This window comes from Cariama cristata, unplaced genomic scaffold (genome assembly GCF_000690535.1).
Source record: "Cariama cristata isolate BGI_N322 unplaced genomic scaffold, ASM69053v1 scaffold14086, whole genome shotgun sequence".
Classification (NCBI taxonomy): Eukaryota; Metazoa; Chordata; class Aves; order Cariamiformes; family Cariamidae; genus Cariama; species Cariama cristata.
Window position 1 is genome coordinate 8157 of NW_009620487.1, and position 18033 is coordinate 26189.

Below are 18033 nucleotides of genomic sequence, written 5' to 3' on the forward strand. Positions count from 1 at the left end.
CCCGAGAATAGATTGCCAGCTCCAGGAGAGAAATCAGTAAGCATTCCCACTGGGAGAAAGGCTCTGGCATAAGTTTATACATTATTGGAGACTAGAGAATGTATATGAGAGAAATAGAACTTATAATTACCTCAAAGCAAGGGAAAAGCTTCAAATAAAACCTTACAGTCAGCTATGAAACACGGATTTGTAGGAAGCGAGGCTACATCATTCCTGTCACTCAAGGATTATTTGTACTTTACAAATATCAGGAACAAAAGGAGTCCTAGCAATGGCATACTTCTTAGCTAGAGGTGTAAAAGAGTAATGCAGAAATTTTTTTAAGTGGTTAATGAAATATTTTTATCTTTCATTTTGGAAGATAATACATGCTTTAATTGTATTTCTGGCAAAATACTTTTTATTCCAACCATAGCAAAAAAGACTGTTAAACAATTTACACTGTATGTAAATATTTTTAAATCCTGGGTTACATAGTTTGAACTCAATGGTTTTGAAATAACTTAACGAGTAAGGTAATGATGTTGATTTTTAATATATCCTGGACTAAGGGAGAAATACCAGGGGAGTGGGGAAGCTGACATTCCATCAGGAGTTAGAAAGGATAAACAGGATAACTGTGTGGTCACAGGTCACAGTCAGCTTGAGAACTGTGTCAGGGAAAAACACTGAAAATCTGATTTAGAACATATATAGCGGAGATTTAAGGCATAACATCAGGCAAATCAATACAGTTTGAGAAAGAAAAGAAATGGTCTGTCAAACTGAAGACAACTCTAGTGAAATATTTAGACAAACTGTTCCTGATAAAAGTACTTTTGGTTTTTTTTAAAATCCATAATATGCATGCTACAATTTTAATTAAGACATTTGAGGTTGTAATGCAGTATGAAGTCAATTATCTAGCTAATGTTTCTTCAAAACCAATTAAATCAGAAGGTTACTACAGAATTATGCAGGTTTTAGTGATTCCACTGAAATCTGTTTTTGTGTCAGTCCCATGCAAAAGGTACCAGCAAGCTGGAAGATCAGGTTTACAGACGATACAAAAAGGCATACTGGAAACTATGAAAATAGTCAGGATTACTTGGCAATCTGACATCATTCAGCTGTTCAAATGCAACCTTATGTATACATGTAAGATCTCAGAGATGAAGACACTCTAGAGTAATACCCTATAGAAAGCAGAGGTGTCAAAAAGAATTACAATGACATAATATAAACTGAGTGAAATGATAAAACTTTGATGTGATAAGGTTATTGAGTGAAGAATTACAGTAAGTTCTTACGTGTAGTTATAACTAGCTGAAAGTACTGAGCAAAAGGTAGTATTGTACTGTCACACTACACAAAAATCAGAAATATGGACAAGGATGTGTAAGAAATGAAGAAATACCTGTAAGAATGAATCATGGCTTGGAAGGGTAATCTTTTCAGTGAGGAACATTTGATGCTGGTTTATCTAAGAACAGGTTAAGGATAAAGTAATTAAGTCTCTTAAATCTCTCTGTCAAGAACTCTACAATAAAAATACTGCAATAGTCAACTCAGAGTTGCATTGCAGTGCCTATGCTTCACGTATCCGATGTGCAGTGTGGAACTGACATCTTGGCATTCAGGAGGTGCAATCTCCACGCAGTCAGAACGTGCCAGAGGACAGCATCTATCTGTTCCTCCCTCCCTCCGTCCCACCAACCCAAGCTGGGACAACCACAGTACCATACTGTGAGGTGATTTAAAAAAAAAAAAAAAGGTACAGCTTTTCAGAATAGTGATGCCATCTATCTCCCCTTACAGTGTCAGTCACACAGCTCCTACTTTTTTCTCCCCACCCTGCTCCAAATACTATTTATTGTGAAATGCATAAGTGCAATGGAATCCAGCCTTTCTCTTCCAGAAGAACACCCTAATCACTAACCACGGACTGCTTCTCACTTGCTTTCCTCTGACGCCAAATACTTTCAGTTTTTACTTTACAGTTCTTCAAATTCAAGCACGAAGGATGGAGCCACCTTCATTCAGCCTCTGTCTTGGTTATCTGCTGTTCAGGTTACAGCCTTGCAGACAGAAGAAAGCATGCTGAATCCTCTTAGGCTGAAAAAATAACTGAATCCAACACACCTACTGCCTGAACAAAAGGAAGCCATTACTACCACCTCCTTCGTTTGTATTTTTTCATTGCATCTTAAGAAAGATGATGTTCAGCTGTGTCATGCATATACAGGTATGCAACACATCTGCATATGTTATAGCACAATCACATTGGATACATGGCTCCATGGACATCGGTCAACCTCAGTTAGGTTACAGCCAGCACTAACCTACTTAATCTCCACATAATTTTTTCCCATTGTTGCCTTTGTGCTGGTATTAGTGTTTGGATAGCTGAGCAGATCAGGGAATTGACTTGGATGGAATTAACCAGACAAAAACAGTCATTAAGTTAAAATGACTGTGAAATCATCCTCTAGAAGCATCCAATCATAGAATCATTATGGTTGGAAAAGACCTTTAAGATCATTGAGTCCAACTGTAAACCTAGCACTGCCCAGTCCACCACTAAACCATGTTCCTAAGCACCACTTCTACACGTCTTTTAAATACCTCCAGGGATGGGGACTCTACCACTTCCCTGGGCAGCCTGTTCCAATGCTTGACAACCCTTTTGGAGAAGAAATTCTTCCTAATATCTAATCTAAACCTCCCTTGGTACAACCTGAGGCCATTTCTTCTTCTCCTATCACTAGTTACAGGGGAGAAGAGACCGACCCCCACCTGGCTACCCCCTCCTTTCAGGTCGTTGTAGAGAGCGATCAGGTCTCCTCTCAGCCTCCTCTTCTCCAGACCAAACACCCCCAGCTCCCTCAGCCGCTCCCCATCAGACTTGTGCTCCAGACCCTTCACCACCTTCGTTGCCCTTCTCTGGACTCGCTCCAGCACCTCAAGGTCGTTCTTGTTGTGAGGGGCCCAGAACTGAACACAGCACTCGAGGTGCGGCCTCACCAGTGCCGAGGACAGGGGGACGATCACTGCCCTGGTCCTGCTGGCCAAGCCAGGATGCTGTTGGCCTTCTTGGCCACCTGGGCACACTGCTGGCTCACGTTCAGCCAGCTGTTGACCAACACCCCCAGGTCCTTTTCCACCAGGCAGCTTTCCAGTCATTCATCCCCAAGCCTGTAGCGTTGCATGGGGTTGTTGTGACCCAAGTGCAGGACCTGGCACTGAGCCTTGGTGAACCTCATACAGTTGGCCTTGGCCCATCGATCCAGCTTTCAGAATTGTCCAATCCTTCAGCATCCAATCCCTTAGCATTATCCTACCTAATTTCTGATCCCAGAACTATTTTCGTGGAAGATATAAGCCAAGAAGCTTTCAGAGTTTTTCATATATCAAATAGCTATCTGATGAAGGAACATTTTTGCCCTTGGTGCTGAATTTTATTTGAAAAGTCTCAGTCTCATTTTAAGCAACCTATGTAATTGGTTCTGACTCAGTGTTTCCATTATCTCACATGAAGAAAGTAACTACCTCTCTCACAGCAGACCAGACAGTAATGCAGCAAGGTTTGCAAGGAGAGGTGTGTTGTATTAGAACACCTGATAGAACTGGAAAACACTCAAACAAGCTTTTAGGCAGAAAGCATCCTCTGGATTTAGATATCACTGTAATCTAAGTGATAAACAGAATTTGCTAGTACTTGTTCAAGCACTGTCATTTACAAAAAATAAGAAAAAGATTTAAACAGTATTAAAGTGTTTGCTTTTGTAACAAACTTGCATTAACCATTTCAAATCATATTGGTTATCTCTCTCTCTCTCTCTCATTTTATATTCAATGTTCTACGACACAGTTGCAAGCATGCTGCTCTAAACTTAGACGCTAGTAGTATTTAAGAACAAAGGGTAATTCAAGGGCAGTATTTTAGCTTTAGCATCTTGTTTTCTGACATGCTTGATTTGTAGCTCAGCTTTATTATCCAACTTCAGGTAAACAAAAATAAAACCTTGCAACCTTCTTTAAGAGAGTCACGCACTATGAACTAATCTAAACATTCCCTTGTTTCTCAGTCCTACAAAATGTGCGATCTCAGAATTATTAAAGTCCCATGAATACTACGAAGTCCAAAACTTAACTTGAGCTACTGGATGAAGAAAAAAAAATTAAAGCAGGTGTTTACAGAGTAACAGCTACTGAATGCTAACTTCATTAACTTCCATTAAGCTAAATGACTCACAAATGGCATTTAGATCAGTAGTAAATCATCATCTAGGTCAAAAGCTCATTATAGACTGACAATCCAAGTGACAGAAACACTTTTCTACAAGTGCTATAGTAGTAATTTCCTGTGTGAAAGTCTTGCTGCTGTTCCTGCATTCCTCAGGGGACACTTCTTCTCAGAGGATGTTGCTTTTCCCCAGGAAGAGGACGGAACCAGTTGTTATTGGATGCGTGGGCTGATAGCTGTTGGGCATTTTCTGCATGCCGCAGAATCAGCTGTGAGAACTGTGAATACAGCTTAGATTCCCAGCCGAAGCCGGGGGAAAACACTGCTTGGGCAGACAAGGTCAGAGCGTATATGTACAGTATCTCAGGAAGTTAGAAGAGAAATAATACCTGGAACTTCCATCCCTCTAGTTCCCAGAAATGTGCTGATTTGCCAAAGGAACAATATACAGACATGGATCAACTTGAAAAGCATTCCTGAAGCGTTGCAGTGTTGCCATGACGAAGACCCTATACAAAGTAAAATATTGCCAGTTCTAGAAGTCATATACAGCAAGTCAGTTATCTTACAAAACAGCACCAATAGTCCAGCAATAGCATCCGTTAAGAGTGTCACTATGGGCAAAGGCAACGTAATTAAACAAACTGCCTTGTGAGGAAACTAAATATTGAAGCTTGATCTTTCCTACGGCGGGGGCGTGTGTGTGTAGATTTTTTTCCTGTTGGGTCCCTCTCCTGAGCTTCCTGTCCTACAGTCACTCAAGCTCCCTCCATATGTGCCGTGACACTCTTACAGGGCAGGTCACCGGGCTGTGCCTAGTCCAGTATCAGTGAATCCACCACCACATCCCACTGGCTTTTTCTTTAGCGGCAGCACTAACATGTTTCCTTATTCTACTAACTGCTTATTTTCAAACTCTGTTTAAAAAAAAACAAACACAAACCAAAACCAAAACCAACACATCAACTATTTGATTCAAAAATTATTAGGGAGATAGAACAGAGACAGACAAATAAACAGTACAATCTCATAAGGTACATTTCTTCAGGAAAGCAGGCTAAAAATAGTATAGGAAATATTATATTCTTGCACTCTCTAGTGCTCAAATTCAGAGTTCTGTCTCCAATGAAAACTTGACTTTCTCTCAAGCTCCAGTTCACTCAAAGAATATAATGAAGCCTATTAAGGAACATCAAGACATGTATTATTACCTAATTATGTAGCAGCACAACACATTTCCTGTTCTCTCCTTGTAAACGAGCAGTTACACGCTGTGTTAGAATAGCATCACTGCAAAACGCAAGGGCCATTTGGATCATATTCTTCTTTTACTACAAGTGTTGACTTCACCTTCATGTATCTGATCTTTAAGCTTTATTTGATGCTAGTGGTATCAAAGCGTATTGCTTTTTAAGATTAAGGGCACAAATCTTTTTAAGTATGCCTGTGCCTCTACAGAGGCTCAAAATGCAAGGTTAGAAATGCACTGTTCAACGTACCAAACACTTCATCCTTTTGGCACTTGTGACAGAGAGTGAGACATTTTGTTCATATACACCATACCTTCTTTGGAAGGCCCCTAGCTATGCAAGAGAAAAGGCTGTCTTTACGGCCTCGCGGTTATTCCGGACAGATTAGGTGTAACCTTCGGGAGGGATGGGAGATTTTCCCTCCCTGAGAGCCACTGGATATGTTTAGCTGCAGAGCTGTGGGGAGAAGGCAGCCTACCTGTACCTGCATAGCGTGCAAAGAGTAGAAAGGTCTGTCTGGAACATGCTGTAAGCCAAGATGACACTAAAAATTGCTTGTCTAAGAGCAAGATTGGACAGAGAGAAGGATTCATTTGCAAAGACAAGAGCAGAGTTTACAAATTCTTATTTTTGTTCTGCCACGCTGAATGCTTCTGAGTTTCTCTATTGACAGCTTTTATTCAATGCTTTTATAAGACCTAGCATCAGAAATTCAGAGCCTGTTTGAGAGTTTTTGGTATGCTCATCTATGGAAAAGGTGCAGACCCTTTTACCCCAAAATTTTGGAGAAATACGTTCTCTTCACATTATTCCCTGATTTCGTTTTGTGTTTGTGATTTGGAGTTCAGATCATGGAGTTGGCAGTTCTTTGAAATATGCATTTACTGGTAATCAGAAGAATGGCAGCATATGAAAAAATCCAAAGCTATTCAGGGAGCAGCCTTTCTTATTTCTTTGTCTGGGAGCAAGGAAGGCAAGGTGATGGGAGAGGCTGGGAACTGTCAATTTTTATCAAAGCCCTTCTACTGGTGGGATCACTCCGCAGCGCAGAGCTCAGTCTAACTGGCAACCAAGTTTTAGGCAACGAACACAAGCAGGACATTTTTCTCTTTTTCTTAGAGGACAATGATTCCAGTCTTCCTTTCAAAGGAATAGTGCCGGAACTTTCCTTTGGCAGAGAAAAATGTATGCATATCAAGCAATGATCAGAGTTTAAGTGAAAGGCTAAACGTCTGAGGTCCCAAGAAAACTTGATATCCGTGAACTACAGAAAGCCGTTGTGCTTTCAGATGAACTATAAGAAGCCGTAAGGGCAACCACCACGCACAGTGAAGTGCCATATGAGATTTGCTCTACTGGCTGTTCCCTTCCAAATTGGACTTGGGCCCCAGAGGAGATGATCTATGTATAAAATTCCTCTTCTTTCCCTGCTTCCTTTTCCCCTCCCCTTAACCTCAATGAAAATAGTTGGTGTTTATTTCCATGTAAGGCTGGAGCCAGGACAGGAGGTAAATCAAAATAAATTTGAAGTTGCATGTTAAGGAAAACATGCAGTGTTTTTAGCTTTTAAGATAAAATTTCTTTTGTCATCCTCTTCTACAGGAGTTGTGTTAAGCCATGCAAGGAAGAGACATTACTCCAAGATCTTTTCAAAATAAGCTCCCGGTTGTGTAAGCCTTCATGCACACAGAGATGGAAGAACAGATGCAGATTTTTTCATTCATAATTGCTGTCTTTGCAAAAGATATGGGGCGTTTTTTAGGTTGGGGTGGTTTTTTGGTTTTTGTTTGGGTTGTACTCAAAATAAAGGTGGAAAAAAATACCTAAACCCTGAAATACATACTGGGGAAGCAATGTGTATAGCATAAATTGAGAGTGCAGATACTTCTGCTTTTTGCATCAAGACAGCTACTACAAATGCAGTACAGATAAACCAACAATGTCTTACCTTTAGGAATAAAATTGTACATGCTCTTATTCGCTTTCATATATTTTTACAAGTTGGCCGGGGGGGAATTTGGTCACTTTCCATTTTAAAACATAGTCTGCTCCTTTTGCTCCAAACAGGAACAATCCTCATCTTTGCCCTTCCAATAATGAATCCAGTCTTAACTTTGTAGAAATCATAGTGTAAATGAACAATAACCATGTCTTGTTTTCAGTGTTAACTAGCACTGGAAGAGAAAGAACAGCAAACATCTCCCAGCCACTGCAGACATTCTGACTTCCAGATTACAGTACACGGCTTTGCTTCCTCCAAATCCTGTTTACATGAGCAGGGTCAGGGGATGGAACATTAGAGAGCCTCTACAGTGATTTCCTGCTGCTGTCAGTAAAATCTACCGAGACATCATCAACTTTCCCTTGTTCCCAACAGCTTATCAGGGACCGGAGGTTACTGATGTATTGCCTTACAGACTTGAAAAAACTCAACCTCCCTCAAAACTAAAAGTAACATCAGAGGATGAAACAGGAGGAAAGAGTCCCAAAGGAAACAAGACTTCCATTTTTTCCTTTTCAGTAGTTCAGAAAACAAAGGCAATATTAAGCTGCTTGACACACAAAGAAGAAGGGGTGGGAGAGAGGCAGTAATGCTCTCAGAGTCTTCAATGGGAGAGAAAGGAGAAAGAAACACTACCCCCAGCCCCCAAACCTTGACCCCAATTCAGTGAACATTTTCAGAGTGTAAAAGGCTAGAACACACCTCATTTTTAATAACTGCAACATATGAAGTCTCTTACCATTGGAAAAGTCAGGGCACTACGCAAATACCAGTTAGTTAAGTATATATAGCTTGTTTTTATACTGGTTTCAGTAACACAGGAGAACTGAATAAATGAATCATCAAATTCAAAGCTATTTTCCTGACAATAATAATAATACACAGACAGCAGTTCTTAATGTTTTTGTAGTTATAGTCCAAAAGAAAGCAGCTCCCTACTGAAGATTACACTGAAGCCTTTCCACTGACACAACGACCACATTTCCTTCATTAAGTTTACAAAGGAAGTTTCATCAGTGTCAATCTTAGATGAAAACAGGTTTTTTCACCGTGTTCAAAAAAGAACCGGCCTTACAGGTTTAAGTTAGAGCACAAGTTGAAAAGATAAGGTATTTAGAGTTCAGAGAGTTTAATAATTTAAGTGTTTTCCAGCAAAATCCCTACAAGAACATGCATACCTGCATATCTTGGCTTAATCTTTGAAGCAAGAAAATACAAGTAAATTTAAAAACCCCCACATAAGTAGGCATTTTAAGTGTGGTAGTTGTTATGGATTGTTGGTTTTGATGAAGCAACAAATTAAAATTCCTCAAAAAGAGGAGGAGGAGTGGGAGGAAGATATAATACCAGTATTTCCCCATGCAGATAAAGCTCAAAATATAAATGAATTGCTAAGAAAATACCTAAACTTATACTTTAAATTCACAGTAAAGAATCAAGAGTGTTAAATTTTTCAATATTTGTTTTTCAAATCTTTTCCAGGCAGACTGTTGTCAAAAATAGATGACAGTGATACTTAGCTGCACCTGAATTATCTGGAGTTGTGTGTCCTGTTTTGGGCTTCTCAATACAAGACAGACATTGACATCCTGGAGCAAGTCCAGCGGAGGGTGAGCAAGATGGTGAGGGGGCTGGAACACATGATATACAAGAAAAGGCAGAGAACTAGGTTTGTTCAGTCTTAAGAAGGAAGGATACAGGGAGATCTTAGTGCCATCTCAAATATCTAATGGGTGGATACAGAGAGGACAGAGCCAGACACTTATTAGAGGACCACTATGATAGAATTAGAGGCAACAGAGATGTTGACATAGGAAATTCTAGCTACATATTATGAAAAAAAAAAATTTTCACCAGTGAAACACTAGAGCAAGCTGCCCAGAGAGGTGGTGGAATCTCCATCCTTACATATATTTAACAAATGAACTGGACAAAGCCTTTAGCAACCTGATCCAAGTTGGCCTTGCTTCAAGGAGGAGGTTAGATGAAATGACTCCAGACATCTCTCTCAACCTATACTGCTCTATCATTTTTATTAACAAATCTTTACAGAAGGGAAGAAAAAGGAATACCTTTTTGCTCTGCCATAAGTCATCTTAGGGGCAGTAATAGCACATTTCCTATGACCAGCAGGAACTCGTTCCCCTTTAGTGAACTCCTCACAGATCTTACAAAAGCTTCAATGTTGTTACTTGCCCTGGAGAAGCTAGTCTTTAAATACTTGGGACAGTGATCTGAGAAAGGCTGTATCTCTCTTCGTCAGCAGAAAAATTAAAGTAAATATGCTGCTTAGCTGCTTCCAGTGGTCCAGGGACTTGCCAAGGTGTTTTGTAAATAACCCGTAGGGCCCTGCTGTGTTACATGCATGACAGATGAAGACATTGAACAAGAACCTTTAAAGATATGTAAGCGCAGAGTGCATTTTTCTCTCTGTGCATATCAGAAGCACAAAAGAACTGCTTAAGCTAGAGCAAAACACTTCAAAAAGATTACGTAGGTATAGACAGGACATTTGTAAATTAACTTGGCAACCTGACCAAAGATTTTTAGTCATTTGAACAACATTCTTCCAGTGGAAGTAAGACCAAAAAGCCATAAGCAGTTTTAAGATGGGTCTTGACAAGTCTGCAGGAGAAAAAAAAGAAGCGTATGGTGATATTGTCTTTGATAATCAGTAGGAAAAAAAGCAACCCGGGGGGGTGGAATCGGAGAGGAACAGGGAAGGAAGATGAATTAGACTACAGGCTGGTAACCTCAAGTTAGAGGAAGATTTAAAAAAAAAAAGTAAATAAATACACAAATAATGCACAAAGACAGTATCAATCAAGTGAGCACAAACAGCATCAAGAGGAAATCTGGCAGTGAAGGTGAGATAAGAAGAAATCCAGCATTTGCCCTTCCCCCTTTGATTTTTACAAAGAACACATGAAGCCTCTATAGACAGGGCCTCTATACATTAGAGAAATTGTGCCAGCTTCAGATGAAAAGGTCCAAGTCGCTGATATCCAGAACCCTTTGGAAACAAGACACAAAGAGACTGGATGGCTGGCCTGACTAAGAAACAGGTGATAATTCCACAAAAAATGGAAGCTGGTAATGCAGCAGACAGACACTGGACAGGATGATGACACTAAAAGATGAGCTGACATTATAAAGTAGGGAGGACCAGATGGGTTGGCAAAGTTGGGGAAAGTGTTACTTACTACGAGGGAAGAAGGATGCTAGTGGCAGAGAAAACATGCAAACGGTTTCTGGACTTGTGTCAACAGTGGTGTACTGGACAGAGCAGTTGTCCTTAAGGCTGCAGTCTGAGTTATAAGGATACAGAAAAGTTGCTAGATGGAAAAAAGGTGCAGATGGTGAATGCTAAGATGCAGAAAGCTGAGAATCAATGGTGAGCAGGAGATCAAGATAATAGAAAAAAAAAGTAGTGGTTACTAGCACAGTCAAAAGGCATGAATTTTGAAGCAACATTTTTGTAATGAAGAAAACTGTAAAGCCAGTCAGCAGTCAAAAGGATGCTGTCTCTAGTGGGTCAACTTATTCCTACTATGAGTTCTGGGCATAAAGTTTTATAAACTGCTCTCATATCAAAAGAATTAATGAAGAAGATTAAATAATTGACAGATTTATAGGTATGTAGCAGAGAATTACAGTGTAACCATCCATTTCAATTCTGTGATCAGCATTAAGATCAGGAAGCAATGAACACAGAGTATTTTAAAGTGATAGGCAGCCAACAAATTATATCCACCACAATCCACTACCTGTCAAGCCTACTAAAGAGATTTCAGTAAGTCTGAAAATTACTTTTGACAGAAGATATCTTAAAGAACCATATTTCCATTGTGGAACACAACATGACAACTGCTAAACCTTAAAATATATGAAGTTATCACCTCTCAAACAAAAGTCATTGTATGATTATTTGTTTTGGAAGAAAAGGTTTCTCTTAGACATCAACCTCTGTACCATGACCTTCAATAAGTGATCTTAAAGAATTTTATAAAGTACCTTCACAACACACCTTTTCATAAAGTATTCATGACAAAATAGAACAGGGGAAACCACACCTGCGTCCTATTCATATGTATTAACCCTTCAGCCACACAAGCTCTTGTTGTGGTAGCTAAAATTGCTCAAGATATAATTTATGCCTTTACAGGAACAGATTCAGAGCTAAAGAGAAATTCTCATTTTAACCTAATTCTAGAACAGCACGTCTTTTAGATTTCATACCAGGAGAGCATATTTCTCCTCCTACGAAACTACCGTTAAAACATTGCCTTCCTTTCCTCCCACATGCCATACCAATGTCATATGAAAAGCTAACACTAGAAGGATCTAATCCTATGATTCTGTCTTAAAATGTGTTACATTTTTTTTCTCCTAGAGAACTACTAGATGCCTTAAAAGGAGAAAAATTCAAACATCACTTTTAGAATTTTATCAATGAGGCAACTATTCTTCAGGTTTCCCATTATTTGCAGATAAAGACAGAGATACAAAGTGTGTTTGAGAATAAACCACAAATTTTAACAGTCATATTTATATATAATTCACATGGACTTATAATTGGAATTTCTGCTTAGTATATGGGTAAAATTACCAGTATAACATGAAAGCTTTGCTACTACACCATCTTCTGGTGAGCCTTGGGAACTGTGAAAGAAAGCTTAAGTTGAGAAGATATTATGCTCACAGCAGTCGACAATTGTTAAAAGATATATTTCATTCATACAGAAAGAGCATATTTCCGAAAACATGTTAGTTTAAGCTATACTCTATCTTTTTGCTTCCCTCGAAGTCAACTTACCAGAGTACTGAAAGGTGAAGAGGAATTAATCTCTATGACAGGTGGGTCAGGTGTTTGTGTATTAGTCACATCAAAGGTAGGGTTGACCTGTTGAAAATAAATTATAATACTGTTATTTCAACACCAGTAAAGAAAGGGAAGTAAGACTGAAATAAAAAGGACCACTTGCTACATTAAGGTACCACTATTCACTAAAGACTGGAAACAGGCTTTAAAATCTGTAAAAATAAAGGTAGGCTATTACCCTCCAACCATGTAAAACGCAATCATATCATACAGAAATAGAATCCAGCTACATATTTATTACAAAAATATAATTCATACTTCATAAACATCCATCGCCCAAAACTAACTCGAGGGATTCCTACCACAAGAGGTGCAAGTATTTAGAAGTTCAGCTGTATGACAAATCAATAAAAATGAAGTTACAAACACTAGTTTGAAATAGATTTACTAAGGCAGCCAACTCAAAACCTGTCCAAGGCCAAAGCCATGCAATTAACAGAGTGGCCAATGATGCTGCTGAAATACTGAACAGTAGGGAGCATTCAAACAACTGCCCAACTCTCTAACCATCACTTGCAGGTGCTTTTGAAAGTTTTTGTACATGCACAACAACTATAAGGGCTTCTGAAAGCCACCTTTGAGTTTTACTTTCCAGCGTCAATCACTTGTGGGTGCAACTGTAGGCCATCTTTCCAATTCCTCCTTCCACCAGGAGGGCTGTCCCCGGCAGAAGCAGTGTTACTGCCCTGGACCACTCCGGACTTGAGAGCTGCCCTCCAGCAATGATGCTCAATTAGCTCATTAGAGTCCAAGGACAGCAGTAGCCACCCACTTGTGGAAGTTTCCACGTACAACTATGCAGTGCACTGTTTTTTCGTTTGGTGTTTTTTTTTTTTTTAATGTTACACTGGTCCCGTGCCCATTGTAGTTTACTTAGGGCATATTCTTATTCACAGTCTCATACTACAGCTTGTAAGTCCCACTACCATTCAGCTTGAGCTAGGATCAATGTGGTTGCAGCTACTCTGGCATAGGAAAGTGTGTGCCAGTCCCGAGTTGCCTTACTGACGTGGGTACATCGTTAGCACCAAAGCTGAAAGGGAGCACACACTTATCAGCCCAGATCAATCAGTTCCCAACTCACACACAAGTTCCTCAAATCATCTATCACAACCAAACAGACAGACTGTCGGCATTCTTGCTTCTTACGTGCCAACTCTGATTGCCAAAATAACTGGAAAAACACTGTTGTGGAAAACAGGTAGGAGGTAACACTGAAATCTGTGATAAGTTAACCGGCTAAACACAAAGCATGCTGTTTCTAAAACCACAGGAAAAACTGCTTTATACTGGGATAATGTCAGAGGCTGATTGATCAGATATGTCATCACAACATCTGTAATTTTGACATCTTAGTATCACAGTTGGACTACTCACTTATTGTTGTTATGGGAGTTAATCTATAACGTTAGCAATATTTTGCTAATGTCCTTTCCTGAAAGTGAAGGGTTAACAAAATATAAGAGAATACAAAGTTTGAGAAAGCTGCTGCTTTTATTTATCTTATGGTTTCACCTAAGAATCAGAATAGCCTTCCTATAAAACCCTGTGTGCATATTTTCCCTACCATTGTATTATCTAGGCGTACCACAGCCCAATACATTTGCTCGCTCAGCATGATGAATGGAAGTGTTATTTTGTCAGTTCATAAAATAATAAAAATTCACAGGAAGACTAGATGACTTTCAAACCACCAAGAAGTCTGGTGCAGCAAAGAGAAATGAACTTTCCTCGTTTCAGCTTTTTATCAGTAATCCAACAGTGGCCTTATCAGAGACAGCATTAATTCCAATCTTCTTACTTGAAAGTGGAATAAAAATAAAGAAAAACCCCAAAACTCACACTTGCCTAGTGACAGGGTTATATTTAATTTGCTGAAAGTTTATTAGATACAAGGATCATTTTATTTTGCCTTTTCAAGGAGAAAGAGCCTACCATTTCACCTGAAGACTTTCAAAACTCTGGCTTAGCCAGAGTTGCTCACTCAGTAACAGGATCAGTGTTATTTCCACAAGCAAAAATCCCTGATGCTAGAGTCCATACATTGACATATAGACTTTTAGGTCAGAGATTCATTTGTTAAGTGGTTAGAATGAGATCTTAAAACTGGAATTAGTAGCCAGGCAAGGCAGGCAATAGGATCTTGTACTGCCTGAAGCCTTTTCATTTCATTTGGATTTCCATAACTTACATGCAGAAATTTAGGTTAAAACTAATAGAAGTAAGAACTTCCTCAGTAAATGCAGGTGGAGAAAGAAGATGAACAAAGTTCACTGGCAAGCTAGAAGGTAAAAAGACATTTAAATACAGATGTCACCTGATTATTCAAGCTGAAAGTGATCCTCACACTTTGCAGCACTTACAAGTCAGAGATGACAAGCCTTCCTTAAGGAGAGATCTTAATTCTGTTTTTAAGCTAGTCTGCCTTTCTGACTAGCAGTGCTTGGCTCTTTCTTCGATTCAGTTTCAACAAGCCATTCTTCATCCATGAGCTCTTTTTTGTAGGTATTCTGTCTTTTAATTCAGATTATAGTTGCATCAATAGAGAATGAGCTACCCAGAGACAATCAGGAAAACTCATCCTGCTACAGGGCCAGAGACGATAACTTAAAATTCTCTCTCAATTTGTAGGTATTAGGAACAAATCTTGCTTTCTTCCATTTTTGAAAAATGGACTTGGAGGAAAGAAAGGAAAAAAAGAGAACCAAAGCCAGGTAATACGGTCTTAGTAATAACTTTCCATTTATCTGAAAGTTCTACCATTTTAACTGGACTTCTCCTTTACTTTTTTCTCTACAGAGACATGATTAATGAAAGTCTCCTCTGCATACAGTACTGCTTACCACTTTATCAGAGTTAAGGTGTGAGGAAGAAGGGAACTGCAAATTTTATTTTTCCTCTCTATGCATATCCTGTCTATTTAGATTAAACAGGTAACTGTTTAGCGCCCAGCATATCCAGGGTCATTTGCTTCTGACGTGCAGTCAGTCCTCTAATAAATGTAACTAACACATTATCTGAGTGTCAATCATACTATGGGCAGCTAAGCATAAAGTCTTTTTCTGACAAGCATCATTTGGGCACTGAAAAGAAGAGCGGACAATGCACCTGCAGGACTCTGCAGAAGAGGGATGGCAGGTGCCTATCACCTACCAATACTCTGATGTAGAAAAGCTACTGCAGTAGTATTATTCATAATAGCTCTTGAAACATCTTCTTTGAGATAATATCTCCTTGTTATACACATCACAGATATTGTAGAATGAGTTAAATGCTTTTCTTGATACAGGGTTGCTAAATAAATACATGGTATGATTAAGTTAAGAAAATGTGATCTTTATGTGGAAGTGTCACACCCTGGAGCTGGAATGAAAGTCTCCTCTGCATATAGTTCTGCTTACTGCTTCATCAGAGATAAGGGGAGGATGAGGGGCATCGCAAACACTGACTAGGGGTCAGTGTAATATCTCTATATACAGATACATAAAATTGTTAAGCAGCAAGTCAGAAATAGCAAAGTGTCTAGAGACAAGAGCACAAAGCCATGAAGGCTGTAGCTAAACCCTTCTTGCAAATATTCGTGTTTAATATTGCACTAAAACTTAATGAGATAATGGAATGAAGCTAAGTGTAAAAGTTTCAAACGACTTGATGTTTCCTGACAAGGTGATGTAGTTAGCAGTCAAATAATCTCACCAAACTTATTTGGAAAAACTTAACTTTAAAAAACAAGAAAATAAAACCAGAACACTAAAAAGCAAGGTGGAGAGAACTGTCATGTATTAAAGGTTTTCAAAAACACTCTTCCAAAGCTTTCCTTTAACTACCTGGTAAACTGATATATAAGTATTTTCATCATCTTCCAATACGATGATACAATTATTACATTTTGATTCTTAGCACAAGAAAATATATTTGAAGGAGGGTTTCTACAGAACCTTTCACGTAAGGAATTACAGATTTCCAGCGACTGAAGTGGGGTGAAACCAAAATACACTATCTAAAGAAAGTGAGAGGCAGGAATCAGGATCACTGCTTAGGACAGAGAGTTAGGGGAAAAACAAAAGCAGAAGGCCCAACTAAGCATGTGATTCTGAGCCGTATGCTTTAAGTAAGTGATTATGGCCCTACAGATATCCCTCTGTTGATTTTAATAAAGCATCTCCAGTCTCAAAAAAAAAAAACCCAAACCACACCCACACCCTACCCTTTATTTTTATCATGCATTTCATAAGACATTGGTGTTATATCAAAAACCTGAAAATTAACAAAATTAAAAGAGCACGTTTTAAAGGACTCACACAAAAGTATTTCCTAGGAAACTCATGTAGCTAGCTACAAAATAGTCTCTCCAAACATACCAACAGAAATTTAGTTTTCAATTTGATTCAACACTGCTCTCTGTACTAGACTGGAGCCCTCAAGCCAAGCAAGCCATATACTCTTATTTCTGCTGCCACCTAGTGTACACTTGCATTTCCTTCATCTAAGAACATATTTGCAGCTGAAATTATGCTAAAATTTTTAAGATAAAACTAAATCAACAGAAGCTTCTCATGCTCAAGATATAAACTCTAAACATCTTAATATGTTCAAACTTCAATACTATGTTTTTAAAGGAAACTGTTCTTTCTCTCTTCCGTCTGCTTTAAAGAGGTCTCTAGTACATTAAAGAGATTAATTATGTACAAACACAGGAAATTCAGAAATACAACTGTCACCAAGTGGAATGCATTTCTTTTAGTATATTGCACTAAAACGTCATTACTGATTAAACATACTATTTTCAAATATCTCCAAAAGCTTCTTATTTCAAAGGGAGACAATGACTGGGATTTATCTCGGCTAAATTTAGACATACTGCTAGACACCTGTATCTGAGCTGGTCATCCCAGATTACCTCTATGGTCAACGGAAAAAAAGTAGGCATCTTCAGAGAACAAGTCATTTACTTACGTTTCCAAATTGTCTGAATAATTGTAATTATTCTAAGCTTTAAACCTCTACTTACTTGAATCCCATTGATCAGTGCAGTCAGAGAACATTTGTAAAGATTTATAAGTCAAGAACATGAAATTCAACACTGTGTTAAATTCAGGTTACTGCTGGTCTGAAGACGAGTAAGGAATTTCTTGTAAAAGTTAATTATGCTTCAAAAAGCAGGCAGAGAGAAAAAACTAGAGAAAGTATCTTAAATATTACTGGCTCTGTGTATAGCTTTGAAGAGTGATTAAGGAAAAGTTCTGAGAAAAGGTGAAAGTACACTCATGTTCCATGTTTCAGTCACTACACTGAAGGCAAAATACCAGGCGACACCTGCAGTTGTTAAAGCCCTTGTGCAAGTTGTTTTGTTCAAAACAGCATTTCCAACTGGTGATCTGTGAAAACACTTCAACTGTCTCTCCGAACCCAGCTGAATAAACTCTGAGCAAAGCCAGCTCCATTTTGTGTGTACTATTTTCCCAGAATGAAGTTCTGGAACAGCAGGGATCTTGTCACATTGAGGGAAGCAGGGATAGAGAGGCAAATCAGTAAGAAACCTGGAGAGGCATGGAACATCAAGAGTTAAAAAAGCACGGACAGAATGACTTCCCTCTTGAGTTCTACCTGTACATCTGTTGAACTTTCCGTGTTCTACCGCTTTGAATTTTATCCTAAGGCAATCCATCTTCAT

The 18033-nt window shown here is 38.9% G+C and overlaps 1 protein-coding gene across 1 annotated transcript in view; it reads right to left on the reverse strand.

Annotated features, from left to right (window-relative positions):
* Positions 1-12293: 12293 nt before the first annotated feature.
* The window catches only part of POC1B (POC1 centriolar protein B), a gene marked incomplete at its 3' end in the record, with an annotated part of 17917 nt that continues 12177 nt past the window's right edge, over positions 12294-18033 (reverse strand). Inside the window, exon 8 of the mRNA XM_009701632.1 lies at positions 12294-12380. Coding sequence (XP_009699934.1) covers positions 12294-12380 — 87 coding nt within the window. The remainder of the gene's footprint in view (positions 12381-18033) is intronic.